Below are 18,193 nucleotides of genomic sequence, written 5' to 3' on the forward strand. Positions count from 1 at the left end.
CCACCCCCGGGCGAGAGGCCGAGCGAGGAGAAGGCTGACCTGCAGCTGCTGTAAATCAAAGCGCTTCCAATATTGAAACATCGATCCCACATTGGCCGCCATCTTGAGACATATTGAGACGGAGTGAGAGGCTGATAGAGAGGGGGCTGGAGTTCAGGAGCCGCCAGGAGGCAGCAGGCGGGCGGCGCCAAAACCCGGCCTGGAGCCGGCCGCCGCCGCCGCCACGGAGGACGCGGACTCCTCCTCACGGCGCCGCCGCAGCCATGGCGAGCCCGAGCCGGAGCCGGAGTCGGAGCCCGAGGGCGCGGCGGCGGCCGCCGGGCCTCGCGTGCGCGGCCCCTGCCCCCTCCCCCCGCGCCCGCCGCCAGGCCCGCGACCCCCGCCCCACCCGAGCCCCCGGCCCCTGCGGGCGGCGGCCGCCTCCCCGGCCCCGAGGGGGCGCTGGAGGGCGACGGGAAGGGCGCCCCGGGCCCCCGCAGGAGGCCCCGGGCCCGGCTCACCTGGGGCGGTTTTCGGGCGCCGGGGGTCGCGGTCTCGGGCGGCGACGCAGCGCAGCCCCTTCTGGGCCCTCTGTTGGGAGCGGGCGGCCGTTTGGGAAGGGCACCGGCCCCGCGCCGCTTTCACTCGCCCTCCGGCAGGGCGCCGAGCGCGCGGAGCCGCCGCGACCACCTGCCCGAGCCCCGACCCCGCGTGGACCCGGCCCACGGCTGCGGCGCTGGTGTGAGGCGCTCTGGCGGTCGGCTGCCGCACACCCTCTCCCTGCGACCCAGCCGGATTCAGAGACCGAGCCAGACACGAACGGCGTTTCATGTTGGGGGCACTGGAGCCGGGGGAAAGCAGCCCTGACCCCCGTGTCGCTGCACACGTTAATGTCCCGCACAGTGGCCGCGCGGTCCCCGCGCCGCACCGCGCCCCTGGTGGCCGGGGGTCCCGATGGCCCCTGTCCGCCGGAGCTGCGCCAGCTTAGGCCACGACAGGAAAAGTCTTGGAGCCCAGTTCTGTATCCCCCCGCACCGCTTAAGCGGAACAGCCTTAGAAACTTCCTGTAGTTCAGACACATCGGTTTGGGTGCAAAAACTTGGAAAGTGTGGGTACGCTCATAACAAAAAGCATGGTCCCTAGTTTACAGGAATGCTAAAATATAAACCCCAAAGTCAATTCTCTTTTGATTTCTTTCTTCGAAGAAACCTGGCAAGAAGTACGCGTTTTATGGTCATCTTTAATTGATTATAACACACTTGAGTTTCCAGTAGGAATACTGTACTTTTACTCTCCCGCCCTTCTTTTAACGTGTAATTAGTTAAAACAAATACCCACATTCCTCAATCTCGAAAATTATATGTAAATAAAATCTGTAAGGAACATAAAACATGTAAGTGGGATATAATTGCATTTCAACTGAGTTCGAGGGTTTAGCGTTGATCGTTGGAGTGAACTCAACATTTTTGAATGAAGGGACTGGAAGTGAAAGTCCCCGAGATTTGGAGAACACACTTGCCCCCAGGTCTGCCACTGGCGACCAGGAGCCTCAGTTTCGACAACGCGCGACTCCCGAGGTCTTTAGGGGGGTTCCCTGGGCGTCCTGGCGGCAGCTTTGAGCCGCAGCAAGGGCAGGAAGCAGGTGGGTGGGAGCGGGCGGGCGCCGGGAGCCTTGGCCCCAGATGCAGTGACGCCGCGCCAAGCAGGGCACTCCCGACCTCGGGACGCCTAGGGCCGGCTCGGCGTGGGGCGCCCGAGCCCGCGCGCGCAGGCGGCTAGCGACCGCGCTGCAGCTCTGACCGCGCCGCCCGGTAGAGGGCAGCGGCGCCCCGACACTCGCGTCCTCTGGTCCCAGCGCACGTGCCCACCCGCGCGCCCCGCGCTTGGCCACGCCCTGTCCCAAAGCCAGGCCCCTAGCGGGAAACAGCAGTGCCACCTCTAGCGATTCCCGTCCCGACGAAATGCCACATGTAAAGATTCCTCCCGCTCCCACACTTAAGGGTACGTCTGCCTTCCCCTCCTATTTGTGCAGTGGCAGGCAGGTGAGACCTCGGAATTGCCCGAAAGGTACCTAGACAAATAAAATGTGCAAGGGCTTAAAAAAAAAAAAAAAAACCCTCCCGTGGGGAAGGCTCAAGGAAGGATCAGGGAAATGGTTTGGATTTGGTGCAGATGTTCTCAATCTAATTATCGTGTCGATCCCCAGGGTTTGAACCAAAAAAAAAGTGAAATATATATGACCTGTGTAATACTCCAGAAATACATCTGGTTGGAATTCAGGATTCTGAATCCACGGCAATATTTCAGAAATAAATTTGGATGAGTATTAAATACCCTTGTTACATTTCAGGTTATACTTACGTTATTTACATGCTAACTGGACTTAGTCGAAAAAGCACTACGTTGAATGGCCCAAATGTTAAGCTCTATTTAAATAAAGTTTAGATTTCTTCTACCAAAGTTTTGACATATACAAGGCTAATTGCTCTCTACAGGGGGAAAAGGGTTTAGAATAACTTTACCAGCACCACAAAATGTTACTATTTTAAAGGAAAAGCACTTCAGATAAATCACTGATCAAAAATTCCCTTAGCTGCCTGAAAGAATCAGCAGAGACCTAAAAAAACTTGTTAAAGTACATTATCTTTTTCTTGAGTATAGACATAGAATAAGAACAAATTATATCTATTTCAAAAGGCTATTTTCTTCCTTTCTTTCTTTTTCTTTCTTTCTTTTTATACTGACTTTCAGCCTCCCCTTGGTAGATCAGGAGGACCTGCTGACATCCAAATATAGTGGATCTATACAAGCTGTGTACTGTATAAAATATTCAGAAAATGGAAAGGTTTTAGGACCTAGATCTCTATTAGCGTCTACAAAGACAATGGAATAATGGCTATAAGAACCCAGAGTGAAGTGTGAGACAGAGGCAGGTTAGTAAGATAACTGGCCCAGGAAATGAGAAGTGTCTTGACTTGAAAACAATATTACTTAGAATGAAGCACAAGAAAAACAACCCAGAGACACTGATGTTCTGGCTCTCCCTTTAGGGAAAGAAAGCTCACAGTTCCCAAGTATATGACTAATTCACCATCCCAATCTTTCAAAAATCAAGCCCCAAGTAATCAGATGGGAAGACTGACCAAAATGATGTTTGTTCCTGAACCCTTTAAATAATTACAGTTTCGCACCAGATCAGACAAATAAATATGCATCCAGAATGCCTAAATTTCTTTTCTGACCCATTTTATTTTGCCTATAATGGGGATGTGATAATACTAATGAATGTAACTTACAGAACACTGTAAAGCACTTTCAGAAGTTCACACTTTCCTGCCCTCCTGGCGTTGGTGGACCCTCCTGTCTCCCAACAGCTACATATAGTTGATTAAATCAATTAAGGTGAAAATTGGCAAATTCTCTAAAATGCCATATGGGTTGATTATTACTAAATTGGTCCTCCTTTGATAGCCCGAAGAAAGGAAAATATATTACCCTGTTTCCTAAAGATTCTAATTTAGTAATCGTTCTGATATAGTTAACCTAATTCCTTGAAGGAATTAACCATCAAGAATTTCTTCCAAACTGAAAAATGTCTTACAATTAGGGCATTATAAAAAAAGCCATCCTCTTTATCCCTCACAAAAGAGTCTCTATGTTCTAAGATCTTATTTATAATGAACTCATAAAATTAAGTTTCACTTAGAAACTTTATCTCCAGAAAAAGTTGGAGAATAGAGTTTTTAAGCCAACGCCAAGAATAATGAAAAAATTCAGAAATCTTCTGTCCTATGTGATATGCTTAAAAAGAAAACTCAAAAGAGATTCAGCTCTAAAACCTTAATTCACTTTCTGAATATTTTTGCATCCAAATTAGAACTGGTTTTGAATTGTTTCCAACAAGAAATATGTCAGATAACCAGAGACAATATATAATGCTAAATGTTTCCTTCATAACTTATTCACAGATAAACATAAAGACATGGCTACTTTTTGATGCATGGTAAAAAAATTATTCATACTCCTAATGAGTCATACAAGAGTCTCAGTTTTACAAATATAGAAGCTGAAAATTTATATCTAGGTATTCAATCAAGTTGACTGAATTTGAAAATGTTTTAAATTTAGGAATATCTAAGGCCAGACAGAAGTATTGAGACACTTTAAATTTGAAAAGGCCTTTTCCTTAAATCAAAAGATGATGAACAACAGAGGGAAATTACAGTGTCTTCCTTTTGTCTTTGGCGATGGCCTTCCAGGACAATTTGGCATGGACTATTGGAATAAATGAAAGGAAGATTCCAGATTCTTTTTTTTTCTGAAGCTCAAGAAAACCAAACAACTTTTGTTTTGTTTTTTGAATAATACTTTATGCTAATTATTTCTGAGTACACGATTCCCTGTACTATGTAAATACCCACCAAATAAAAGTACACATTTTGCTACATGTAATTACATGCAGAATACATAATTCATCTCTATATGCCAAATGTATGTGTAGTTGTATAATTGTACCAAGAACCCGCCAAACTTGTAAGAACAAACTATAATGATTTCTAAACAATAGACTCTCCTATTCACCAACCCCCTCAGCCTCTCTCTGGTGACAGCGTCGCTCAGTTCCAAGACCCTTTTTGGAATCTTCAAAGACTTAATTTCTGGCCCACCATTTAAGTCTGCTTTCCACTTCTGGACAGCATATGTCAGTGCCACTAGCTCTAGGTGTCTTTCCACACCTCTAACGATTACGTTCTGTTCTCTGCGTGTCTTAAACAAAAAAGCTCGCAGTTGGATCTTTCAGACAGAGCTCCGTCTTACGCTTGGAAAATACATCTAGCTTAATGGACTCAAGGGCTCACTACCTTGGGACTTCCAAACCCCTAACAGCGACCCAGGGCTTCTCATCACCCCACAAGCGCCCATACCCCATCTCACCGGCCACACAGCCCCCTGCCCCAGTCTCTTTGTTACCAAACTTATATTCTAATATAAACTTTCTCGAAATTTAGAGTTTATTAGAATATCACATCTCATTTTCCCCTTTTTACTTCTTCCTCCTCATGAGAGGCCCACATACGTGTCATATTACATATTTCCTGTATGCTATTGAAATAAATACCATCCTATATGACTCTCACTGATGACATTGCTGAACCACTAGGAATTAAGAGTGTACATCATCATAGCATGAAAGGCTTGAAGTATGTAAAGGACTATATAAATATTATTATTATCTTGTTTAATGCAAGTTCAAGTTCTGTGCTAAGACCATATATTAGTTCCTTTTCTTTCCTCCTGGGAGATATGACCCCTATGCATTCTATTTATATTGACCTTTCATTATTAATATTGTTCTTATGATATGTTTGCCATCCAATATTTTAAACACACAACTATGTCCCTGGTGCCAGGACATATAGGGCAGGGACACCACAGTTTTGTTTTTTTTTAATTGTATTCATGACATGAAGCAAAATATTGTTCTGTTTCTCCCCAAGATCCTTGATGACACATCTCTGCAGTTGTACAGTTGGAGTTGAATGAAGACTTGTTTTCACGAAATGTAATTAGATTTTCTTTTGTCATAAGCACTGTCAGACCGTATATTATATTTTTCCCGGGTAAGTGTGGTTTGTAAGATTTTGAAAGCTTGTTCCTATGGAAAAGAGGGAAGCTGATCTATCTAGCGGGGAGTACAAAACTTTTTTCATTCCCTCAAGCTTCATTCACAGTAAATATTTGATCTAGTGTCAGCTTTGAGAATCTGTATTAGGATATCTTTAGAGGTTTAAGTAGCTAGCAGAATCTCCTAGGATGTCAAAATTTTGTTTGTGTGTGAGATAGAAGGGAGAAGCCAGGAAAGTGGGCCTCTAATCTAGCAATAATTTTTTCTTATTAAAATGCTCTCTCACTCACACACACACACACATACACACACACAATCTGGAAAGCATATATGTTAAAGAAAAGAATAAAATGCAAATACTTTCATCCCAGAAGTATTTCTGGTAACAAAACAAACAAACCAAAAACAACGAAATGGGACAACATAAAAGTCCAACAGTACCGAAATGATTAAATAAATGACGAAAGTGTGTAGCCATTAAAAATTATGTTTAGTAAAATACATAGTGACATGGAGAAATGTTTAGTACTTAAAAGGAAAACAGGATATATGGTGAGCTCAGTCACAAAGAATAACGTGTTCCACAGACACGTAGGATACCAAAAGAACAGTAGGTGTCTCTGGACAATGAATTTATGGGTAAGTGTTATCTACTTTAATATTTCTGTATTTTATATAATTTCTACATGAGCATATGCTACTTTTATAATGCAGGAAAAGAGCAAATATTATTTAAAGTAAGGCTGGTGAAAAGCTTGGTATGTCGTGTCTTTCAACAGTAATTTAACTCTAACCTAGAAGGGATAGCATGATCTAGTGATTACGTAGACAATTGAAAACAAAGAGAAAAATCATGTCCTAATTTTGCCACTGAGCCACTGTTTGATTTTGCCTCGGGTTTCCTGTCTGTGAAATGGAAATCATTTATGTTTCCTTGTAAAATGCTTTTGAGTCTAAGGAAAGATCCTATAAAGGTGCGAAGTGTTATTCTATTAATGCTAATTGAAGTCCACAATTTTGGATGATGAGCCGTGGTAATGCCAAGTGACCTGCAATTCCTGCAAATGACCCATTCCCACTGAGCTCCCATTCCCAATTCACCAAGTCAAAAAAGACCCTTGCCCTATCTGTCCAGGCAGCATCTAAACGGCAGAGCTAAGGTGAAGCGGTTTTATTGACGCATATAACCACAGGGTCGGACGTGGGCTGAAATTCTGGAGAAAAGCACTTTGACCTTGAGCACGATGTCTAACCTTGCGAAGTCTGTTTCCACAGCAGGAAAGACAAAAGGTGTTTGAGAGAAACTGAAGTCAGATATGAGGCCAGATGCCAAAAAGACAAAGGTGTTTGAGAGAAATTGAAGTCAGATATGAGGCCACATGCCAAACTGGCTGTGCAGGATTCTGTGTTCTTTAAAAAGGTTTGGGGGTTGGGGAGCAGATAAGGATGTAACCAGGAATGCTGGGATGTCCACTGTCCAATCACCAATCACTATCCGTTGAGTAAAGCACTCTGTCAGACACTATAAAGAAACACAGAAACAGTGGAAAAGGTCTCTGCCCTTAGAAGCTTACAGTTTTGGGGGGAATAGAGCAATAACGTGTGGGTGGGGTGAGGAACAATGATTCAACTTAAGCAGAAGACAAACAATATCCAGGAAAGGAACTGATAAAAGGCTGATACATGCCATAGCATTAGCTTGGATGTGAGCAATGAACTGAGATTCATTCTCAGTTTAGATGAGCGAAAGATTTCGGAAATGATGGGGTGCTGGACAGGGCAGGATGTAAGAGCTGGAAAGAAGGATGGAGGGTATTTGGGGTCAGGAAAAGCAGGCACAATGCAGCACAGACTAAACTCATACAAAGAAGGGAAATGGTGCGTGGGCTGTTCAGCTGGGAGCCCAGGAGGTGGAGAGCAGGCTGGGATCTTAAAGGCTGGCCAAATGGGAAGATGCTGGTGGCATCTTGGAAGAGGGAAGTGGGAGTCCTCCACTGTGGATGACGAGCTGTGGTGATGCCAAGTGACGTGCAGTTGCTGCGAATGACCCATTCCTACTGAGCTCCCATTTCCAACTCACCACGTCAAAAAAGACCCTTGTCCTATCAGTCGAGCCAGCATCTCAACAGCAGAGCTAAGGAGAAGCAGTTTGCATTGAAGCACATAACCACAGGGTCAGACATGGACTGAAATTCTGGTGAAAAGCGCTTTGACTTTGAGCGTGATGTCTAACCTTGCGTAGTCTCAGTTTCCACAGCAGAAGCGCATGCTTCATTATGTGCAGGAGACGTCAACGAGAAAATCCACAGAAGATGCTTTGAGCTCTACCTGCATACACTAAGCGCCCAATAAAAGTCAGCTGTTATTATTTAATCTCATTCAACTGCATTATATCCACCTACCCTAACTTTGTTTCTCTGCACTCCTGCTTATATCTTAATACCATTTTACAGAAGAGCAAACTGAGGTTCAGAGCACCAAAAAGTTGTTTGACGGAGAGGTTGAATTTCTCAGTCAGGCTTTCAAGCACCTGTTCAATTTTCTGATCACCTCTTAATGTCATGATCTCAGCTGCACCCTCCCAAATGTCTTTCTGAAGCAACTGATGTGTTTATTTATTTATTCCTCCAGCAAATATTTATTGAGGGCCTACTGTGTGCCGGGTCTGGAGCCTGAGGGAGTTCCCTACTCCTTCTCCGTTGGACAGCTGAGCACCACGAGAAGAAATCTCGGAGTGAGAGGGGAACTCTCCTCATGGCCTTCCCATCCTGTGCCATGTCATTGCTGGTTATTAAACCCCTTTCACTTTCCTGACTTACATTCTTCATGCCACAGCGCACTGTAATCCTTCAGCCTTCTTTGTTTTGGCAATGTAAGCCCTCATTACCAGAATAAAATCTTTCATAGGTCTGACCTTGGGGAGGGCTATCCTAATATTCTGCTTCCAGGCCTGTTTACCTGGGATCTTTCATTTCAGAAATCAGGGCTGAGACCACAACCACCAACAGAGAAGCCAAGTTTCCTGCTTTCCCAAATGCAACGTGAAATAAAGTCAATTCAAATCTGCAGTTGCTCCTGAAGTCTGTATCAGGCTGGTATGGGGTGTGTGTGTGTGTGTGTGTGTGTGTGTGTGTGTGTGTGTGTGTGTACATGGGCATGTGCACTAGGGGAGCAGGTGGGATGGCAAGGTGGTGGTGGGGGGGTTGTACATAAAGCCACATGAAATGCAGTAGCTCCTGCCCTGGTGAGAGTCTAAAATCTGGCTGAAAAGACTTTAAACACATGTAACTGGTTCCATCTTATAGGTTATTTGATGGGATAAGAAAATAATATCTGATGGAGGTAAAGGCCCTGAAAACCCAAACACACGCAGGTGCGTTGCCATAGCTCATAGATACGGCTCCTGAGACACCTAGATCCGAGGCACCCAGCCCCGTTCTGCCTTAGCCATGCACCTCCCTTGGACATCTTTCCCCTCTGGGGACTTCTCAGGTCTGACCTCCCCCAAATAAAACATATTTATGGAAACTCTTGGAAGGGGGCTGGGGATAGAGCCAATGCAGGACATCCTATTATCTGCTGATGTCCTGAGGGTGGAAAGGCCAGGTTGAAAGGCACATGCCTGGAAGAGTTATCTCTATTTGTAAAACCACCTGATAACAACAATTATTATCCATCCAGCATCTGCCCTCTGTCCTGCGCTTTACACACCTTTATCTCTGATCCTCGAAGCAGGTTTGCAAGGCAGGAAGCCTTATTCCCCTTTTACATATAAGAAGACTGAGGCTCGGAGAGATGAAGAGACTTCTCCAATGTGACCTGCTCACTGGTGAGTCAAATCTGGGCTTTCTGCACCGCCATAGGCTCACCTGCAGCTGCTCCGTCACACCTGAGCCCCAACCTGGTCAGAGCTTACCTGGGTCTTCGGACAGGTCGCCTCTCTTTCACGCCTTCAGGAAGTCCAGAGTATTACCTGCCCAGGAGGGATCCCTCCATCTTACCTTGCAGCAGCCTGCTGGCGAGTAATCCTTCTCGGCGGAGCTGTCGTCTCCAGACATATTTCTCTGCCGCGGTGGAGGCTCCAGACACCCTGGTCCAGGGCATCTATAATAAAGATTGATCACCCGACCTTGGTCTTGAATGAGACATCGATTGCAAATGAGAGACAATGGCAGAGTCAAAAGTCCCTCTTAAGTCCAGGAAGACAGGATGTTTGGCAATCTAAGCGGCTGGCGACGGGTGTGTTTCCCTAGTCATCGCTGGGAATCTCTTTGCTAACTGCCCGGGGTTCTGACTTCTTCACCTTAGGGGAGTCTGGTCTAATGGACTGTCGGGGGAAGTATCTGATTAACAATCCCTTTCTGGCTATGCGTCTGGCTGGGAGGGTGGGGTCATGGATACACTATCAGAGTGGAAGGCATGCAGTTTAGTAAAGTGATTGCAAGTAATCCCAAGTTCGGTATCTTCCCCTCTCTCGTTCCAAAATTTAATGCTGACTCGTGAGTGGGAGGTGGGATTCGTTTACACAAGCTCCGTTCATCCGATAGCATTTTATTACCAACCGAGTCGGACCAGGTGGCAGGTTTGGTTTTGTTTTCTGTTGCAACCGCTCTGCATTTTACTGTTGAGCCGGTCGCCTCCTATCCCCACATTTGGATGCTATGTTTTCCTTCAAAAACGGGCTCCCGTAGGAAACTAAAGAATGATCCCTGGCCCCCTGTTTCTGTCCTCTGTAGCCTGATCTATTTAAGACGTTCCCTTCAAACAAATCCTGCCCCAGTTTCTCCGAGGGCCGCCTCTTCCCCTCCTGCCCTCCGCCGTGCGCATTTGACACCTGCTCAGGAATCTTGTAGCTTCTCGCCTTTCCATTCCCAGCAGAATTTGGTATTCAGCACTTCAAAGAGGAGACTTGTTTGCACCTCTTGTTTCAAACAATAGACCAAATTTCCTGTCGCTGCTTCTCTTAAAAACTGCCTCCCTCGAGCTCCCTGGAACAATTGCATCGACCACTATTCAGAGAAGCAGAAGAGCGAAATCCTCACCCACCCTCCTTCTCAGAGGAGACCGGGCCAAGGGGCAGAGAAGGTCACGGGCGTGGACTTCAGATGGGACAGACCTGTGTGCAAACCCTAGGCTCTGCAGCTTTGTAGCTGGGTGGCTTCGAGCTGCTTACCTAACCTCTCTGAGCCTCTCTGTCCTCACCTGGAATATCTGAATCATAACTGACCCATCCCATAGGGCTGGGGTGAAGTTGAGAGGAAGTGATGTAGCAAACTTCCGCCTAACGATGGAGGTTAAGAGCACATTCCCTGATACCGGGCTGCCTGAATTCAAATCCTAGTTCCTAAACAGGAAAATCTGTTTCCTTGGACTTACGCTGCTTAAACTCCCTGCCTGTACCTCCTTATCTGCGAAAGAGAATAATTATTGCACCTACCTTGTAAGATTAAAGAGTTAATACACCGGAAGCATTAGAGGTGGGCATGGACATCCCTCAGTGAAGTTTTAGGCTTCCTCCACCTTATTCCTCACTCCAGAAGGGATTTTTGGCCTCACTATCCCTCAATAACCGTTTTTTACTTTTCTGTCTCTAACTCTTTCCATAGCTATCACAGTGTTTGTTCACCAGCCCAGCTCCACGTCATAGAATGTTCACAGCCCATCGGAGGATAACACTGGTCCATACGTTCTTGTTCCAGGAGTATGGTTTCTGCTAAATTTCAGGATGATCAAACTGCCTGAGGAATGGGTCCACAACACTGCAGTTTTAGGGCGGGGAAAGTATTCTGTATGATGCTGCAATGGTGGATACCTACCCTTATGCATTTCTCAAAACCCAAAGAATATATAACAAAGAGTGAACCCTAGGGTGGGGGAGGGAGTCCTAATCTCTAATTAGGAGTTTGGGATTAAAATATACACACTACTATATATAAAATAGGTAACCAACAAGGACCTACTGTATAGCACAGGGAACTGTACTCAATATCTTTTAATAACCTATAAGGGAAGAGAAAGTGAAAAAATAATATACTGTATATATATACACACACACATAACTGAATCACTTTGCTGTACACCTAAAACTAACACACACTGTAAATCAACTATATTTCAATAAAAATTTTTAAATATATAAATAAATAATGAATTTTTTTAAAAAGAATGAACCCTAATGTAAACTGTGGACTTTAGTTAATAATAGCACATCAATACGGGTCATTAATTGTAACAAATGTACCGTACTAACACGAGATGTTGATGGGGATCCTAATATGGAAATTCTCTGCGTTATCTGCTCAATATTTCTGCACATCTAAACCGTTCTAGGGAATTCCCTGGCAGTCCAGAGGTTAGGACTCGGCGCTTTCACTGCCGTGGGCCCGGGTTCAATCCCTGGTCAGGGAACTGAGATCCCGCAAGCCGTGTCACACGGCCAAAAAATTAAAATAAAACTGTTCTAAAAAATAAAGTATATATATATATATATATATATTTTTTTTTTTTTTTTTTTTTTTTTTTTTTGGCGGTACGCTGGCCTCTCACTGCTGTGTCCTCTCCTGTTGCGGAGCACAGGCTCCGGACACGCAGGCCCAGCGGCCACGGCCCATGGGCCCAGCCGCTCCGCGGCATGTGGGATTTTCCCGGACCGGGGCATGAACCCGCGCCCCCTGCATTGGCAGACGGACTCCCAGCCACTGCGCCACCAGGGAAGCCCATAAAGTATATTTTTTAAAAAAGGAAAAGCAGGTGCTCTTATGTGCCCCTGGTCCCCCTAAATACTCACAAATAATGACCCGCAGCTGGAAGTGACAGCACCCCTTCTTGGAGGACCTGAAATTAACAATTGTTATTTTGTCCTCGAGTCATATAGTAAGGGCCCACGGTGAGTCACATTTGTCCCTGGAGGTAGTGAATGAGACCCCTGGCCAGGGGTCTGTGGATCAAGGTTCCTTCAATGTCTTGTAAGTTCTGGAAGAGTAAATAGTACTGGGAGTGGAAGGCCCTGTCTCCTTGTCCCCCAGTTCACAAAGCAGGAGGGACCATATGTCATTTCCCACCATCCCCTCTCCCACCCCCACGCCCCCGTGGCCACACGCACACATACAACCTTTCAAATTCTGGGCTCTGCTATAACCATGGGTAATGGTCTTGCCTTTCTCAGACTCTGGGCCTCTACTCTTGAGCCACTGACCTCATCACCCTGACTTGCCAGCACGGTGCTGAGGTTGAGCGAATCCCTGAAGCTTCTCCCTGAGTCCAAAGGCTCTGAAGCCCAAACTCAATGAAAGAAGCAATGGATTCTGTGGAATAAACACAGCCTTCCCACCCAACATAGATCCCATCGAGGAACTGAGGTCTGATTGCTTAGTGCCCCGAGGCCGAGATTACAATAACCATCAAGTAGAAAGCAACCACAAAAGGACAGGAGAAACTTCAAAAACATATTTTAAACGTAGACAGAAACTTCCCCCAGCACATCCTGTCTGGTTGCCAGGTCCCCAAACTCTTACCCTGTGAGACTGAATTTCCATGGCGTGTCACTGGTTAATAAAACCATCAATTTAGAGACACTCAGACAGCATCTCATGGAAGGGGGTCGGCCCCACTCCTGTTATCAGGCGTTAAGGTTGCTACTGAGCCAACAAAAGCCAGATCAATGGAATATGGCAATGGAATTTGATGTGAACAACGATGCTGAGAATTAGAGTAGGTAATTATTACAAGTTGCCCTAGCAGTGTGTTTTCATGGAGAAAGCAGAAAATGGTGAGGCGGGACACGTGGGGTCAGATCAGGCTGCTTACTGGCTGTGACATCCTCAAGCCTCTCTTTTCCTGTCTATAAAATGGGGGCAATAATACTTGCCTCAGGGACTTGTTGCAAAGAGTAATAAGAGATGTCCACTCTCTGGGAAGATACCTAGCTCGTGTACCAGCACAAGCTAGTTGTAGACCATTGTGAATGATGTTTCTTTAAAATTGGCCTGAGCCCAAGAAGATATAGTAGGTGAAAAATAAACTTAAAATGACGCATCCATGACAACTGCCCTAGTTTGCTTTGTGTTTCCAAGATTCCGATGTAAATAATTTACAGTGTTAAAAATGAGTTCTCAGCAGGTCTTTGAGGGACCGAAGAGAATTCTTTCTGAAATGAGGGATAGTCTTCATCATGAGGGACTGCTGAACGGAGGGGAAATATAGAATTTAGACGAGCATCTTTTACACAGTTATTAATCTGGTTGGATAGGATTTTTAATAATTAAATGGTATTACTGCAATCTAAGTGATATTTTATTAAACTTAAATGAAATGTACATTTAGGAACTTAATTTGAAACATTGCCTACTTTGTTATTCTATTTTTCATAATTGCATATACTGGGAAATTATCTTTGCCTTTCTGCATTGCATTCTCTCCCTCCGTGCTGAGCCTTGTGCTTTATTTATAGCAGTGATGTTTCTTGTGTTTTACAGGAAATTGACATGAAAGCCCTCAACGACAAACTCCAAAGCTAGCTTCAAAAGTTTCTGACTAATTGCTGATGAAATATCCATAATAGACGAGGAGGAAAGCCGAAATCGCAATGAAACGCCACTTCATTTCACAAATGTCTCGTGTTTGACAGCTCTGGAAATTTTCTTTGTCATTTTGGAAATCAATACAAAATACAGCTAAACACCAGACTTAGCTGCTCAGCCCGAGACAGAAAAAAAAGATTGAAAGCCCCTCTATCACCAGCTGTCCATTGCTGGGGATCATATTGCCACACGCAGTCTTTTTTTTTTTTTCCTCCCTCCAGACGTTACTCAGCCTCCATGAACTCTCGTGAAGGGCCAGATGCACACACATTATGGCTGTGAATTCACGGCACAAAGGGATGGAGACAGCTGGCGGTTATCGGTTTAGTTGATCAATACAGACAGGCCAGGGAGGAACCACCACGGTCGCCTACTCCGCCCTCCCATTTCTCCCATCTTGAGACTAAATCACGCACCCGAGCCCGGATTAACCGACTAGCCTAACTTTCCTTTTCCTTCTGTGCTAAGACTCTTCCTTTATCAACAAATCTGCCATCGCAGCAACATTCTCCCGTGGAATGCTTTCGCCCTGGACACCTTCGCCTCTTTCCCTGAGGAGCCCCCTTCCAATGCTTGCAAAGTTTACAGTTATTCTTGTGAACCTCCTCCACCCCTGCAGCCACTGTCTGCCCTTGAATTCCATACCTGAGCCCCAGGGAGGACACTCTTGTAGTTTCCCTTCCACTCTGGTTTCCCATTGGGTTGGGCTAATGGAGGTGGCTGCTTTGTAGGAGGTTGGAGGGTGGAGACTGGAGGAAGGAGTAGCTGGGACTTTGCTTCCCCACTCCCACTCTGCCTCTGGAATTTGAGCATCCTCCCACAACTCTGGCTTCCATCAGGCCCCCATGGCCAAGTCCCCTTGCCCAGGCCTCGGGGTAGTAACCGCTTCCTGCTTTTACTGTTACTGCTGATGGCGGGGGACGCAGGGGACGGCCTCAACACCCTTAGTTGGCTCCCTTAATTTTGCCCACACGTCATACCTAGTCCCTTCTTCACTTCCCTTGAATCATCTGCGTTTGATTCTGTTTCCCCGCTAGACCCCTGACTGATACAGCAGGAATTTCAAAATATAAATTTAATTTATATTTAAGTGAATGAAAATGAATAAAGAAAACAAATTCGACTCAGCAATGTGGAATTCAATTAGGATTGGGTTCATTTTTACCCCCTGTTCTCAGTATGCATAATACCAGCCTTTTAAAGCATCCCTGATTTGCTTATCTTTTCTGTTAACCTCAGGTGAGACAGGGACAAGGTCTGTCTTCCTTCCTCTCCCTGTTTTGTCCCCAGGGCCTGGCTCTGTCAATAATGATGTGTCGAATGAGAGAAGGCACCAGTGGCCATCTTATTCAACAACACTTTCTCTTGCTGGGGCTGAGAAATGCAATGGTCCTTTGCAGTTTTGATCTGAAGGCATTTAGGATTAAGAGAGGAGATACTCAGAAAATGTACTCAAAGGGTGGGATGGTTTGATTCCTGTTTCTGGCCGCACACAGAGTGGAAAGGGCAGCTAAGAATTATAGACTCTTGGAAATGCCGGGACTTCCCTGATGGTCCAGTGCTTAAGAATCGCCTTCCAATGCAGGGGACGCGGGTTCGATCTGGGAACTAAGATCCCACATGCTGCGGGGCAACTAAGCCTACGCGCCACAACTACAGAGCCCGTGTATTGCAACGAAGTGCTCACGCACTGCAGTGAAAGATCTCACGTGCCGCAACTAAGACCTGACACGTGTGACACATGGGCTTAGTTGCTCCACGGCATGTGGGATCTTCCGGACCAGGGCTCGAACCCATGTCCCCTGCACTGGCAGGTGGATTCTTAACCACTGCACCACCAGGGAAGTCCTGGGAAGTCTTATAGGAGACCCCCCGCTCTCCAGGAAGACTTGCGGTTTCTGAGCCTGGGTGGCAATTGGAATAGATTCTACTACAAGTGAGGCTTCCTCATCTATAACGTGATGATAATTCCATAGACCCTCGGCACAGGTGAACTTAACGTTTGTGGGTTCCAGGATTTGGGAGCAACTCTGAAGGTCTGTGATCTGGGCTAATTTGCAGTTTTACTGGAGGCCAGCAGGCAAGTGCACGGGAGCTGGTCACACTGCCAAAGACTTATCTAGCGTATGGCCTGGCATCCTTGCTGGGCTCCACCCACCACTGTGGACCCATTTTGAGGAGTATATTCTGTGGCTTTGTGATTTGGAGGAGGGCCTACTTAAAACATAGGTAATGCATGGAAAATACCTGGTATGGTGTCTGGTGCATAGCAGAAGTTCAAGTTCTTGGGGCTAAGACTTATGGCTGTGGTTCCACCTTGATGTCATTAGTGTGCTCACGGTGCACTGGGGCTGTCTCAAGTCCTCTGGCCAAACTCTTAAAGGAGGCCAGGTGGAGGCAGCGCCCCCAAGGGTCATGGTAAGTGCGGACTTCTCTTCCAGGCCGGGCTGGGCTGCATCAGGTCTTAGGGAGAGCTGAAGAAAAAGGGGATTGGAAGATGATGTGGCAATCGGGTCCGCACAGGCTTGTCCTTGCTTTCGGCTTCTAGGTCATGGACAAGGGTGACGTGAGGGAAGTGGACATCAAGTAACTGGATGCTGGGAATTCCCTCGTGGTCCAGTGGTTAGGACTGCGCTTTCACTGCCAAGGGCCCCGGTTCTATGCCTGGTCAGGGAACTAAGATCCTGCAAGCCGCACCACGCGGCCAAGAAAAAAAAATAGTAGCTGGATGCTGGCTTTGCATTTACAAAGAGTGGAAGATGGAGACCGATGGCCCAGGCCCCTCTGCTTTTCACATCCCTTCATTCCCTCAAATCTGGCTTCTGTATTCTCAAGTACACAGGACACAGGGACCGATTCACCCACCTGGCACTCCACGGGGCCACGCAGGTGAGCATCCTGAAATGCTCTCATCTGGTCTCTCTCCTGCTAATCTTTCAGGCTCTCCTCCCATTGTCATCGCCCACCATCTCAGCCTCCATGCTGCCTCTCCCCGTCTGCAGTCAGCGTTCCAGCCACACTAGACTCTTCCCTGCTTCTCAAACATTCACACCAGTGTAGCCTGGCCGGTCCTCTGATAGTCAGTGTGCACTCTGATTGGTCAGTGCCCATCTATTCTGCTTGAGTTTTTAAAGTTTTCTAACATGAGGGCACCAGATTTGTTACTGACTTCTTTCTTTCTTTCTTTTCTTTTTCTTTTTCTTCCTTTTCTTTCCCTACAGCTTGCGGGATCTTAGTTCCCCAACTGGGGACTGAACCCGCACCCTCGGCAATTTCTGGGGCAGGCAGGTGGTCTTGACTCCTGAGGTCAAGGCCATCCTTTGGCCCCCAGTGCACGTCACAGATTCCATCCCAGAATCTAACGTTACCCGCAATCTCTTTGACCACGTTTTGGTAATTTTTTAGTTTCTCCCACCAGACTAAGCTATCTGAGGAGATGACCTAGTCTTATTTCTCTTTGCATTCCCATCCACCTACAGGCCTGGCACATAGTAGCGGTTTAAAGAATGTTTGATGAGGGAAGGAAGGAACGAGCCTGGTTCACTCCTCAGTTAAGAGTCAAAGGTCAAGGGTCATGAGGTCTATGTCTATCTCACCATACCCTTCATTTCCAGGGTTTCTCTTTCTCCATATTTAAGAGTGGGAGACTGATACCAGCCACAGCCCACTGTGGTCACTGGTGACCAGCCTGGTTCTCCACAGTTCCTTGGGCCTGTGAAAGGAGCCAGCTGAGGCTTGGAGCCAGCATTAGGCCATCAGCAAGCTCTGAACCTGATAAAATCCTGACAGTCCCAGAAGCCAAGCTGGACTGGGACGTGAGATCATCAGATGCCTAAGATACTTGAATCAACTTGTTCACAGCTCTCCCTAGTCATGTTTCCCATAATTCATGATTCACATGAGATTTTTAATAACAAAAACACTCAGATTAAATTTATATGAGATGTTTTTCACTCCTCATACAAGCGTTATCAACCATTTCAATCGCAGAAAAAGCTCTGCCCACTTC

General features: G+C 46.2%; 1 protein-coding gene and 1 long non-coding RNA gene across 4 annotated transcripts in view; one reads left to right on the forward strand and one right to left on the reverse strand.

The window, feature by feature from the left end:
• The window catches only part of CUX1 (cut like homeobox 1), a 375,241-nt gene extending 374,935 nt beyond the window's left edge, over positions 1 to 306 (reverse strand). The window contains exon 1 of one of the 3 annotated variants that reach the window (XM_060125030.1): positions 40 to 283. In XM_060125030.1, coding sequence (XP_059981013.1) covers positions 40 to 102 — 63 coding nt within the window. In that variant the 5' untranslated portion in view covers positions 103 to 283. Of the gene's footprint in view, positions 1 to 39 lie in introns of all 3 variants that reach the window. The other 2 variants (XM_060125029.1, XM_060125027.1) reach the window with 2 other exon arrangements.
• Positions 307 to 5,477: 5,171 nt separating this feature from the next.
• On the forward strand, positions 5,478 to 8,657 carry LOC132506400 (uncharacterized). Its single transcript, XR_009535821.1, has 3 exons — positions 5,478 to 5,542; positions 8,237 to 8,339; positions 8,583 to 8,657. It is a non-coding gene; the product is annotated as an uncharacterized LOC132506400 (long non-coding RNA).
• The last annotated feature ends 9,536 nt before the right edge of the window (positions 8,658 to 18,193 follow it).

The sequence above is a fragment of the Lagenorhynchus albirostris genome, chromosome 15 (genome assembly GCF_949774975.1).
Source record: "Lagenorhynchus albirostris chromosome 15, mLagAlb1.1, whole genome shotgun sequence".
Lineage (NCBI taxonomy): Eukaryota > Metazoa > Chordata > Mammalia > Artiodactyla > Delphinidae > Lagenorhynchus > Lagenorhynchus albirostris.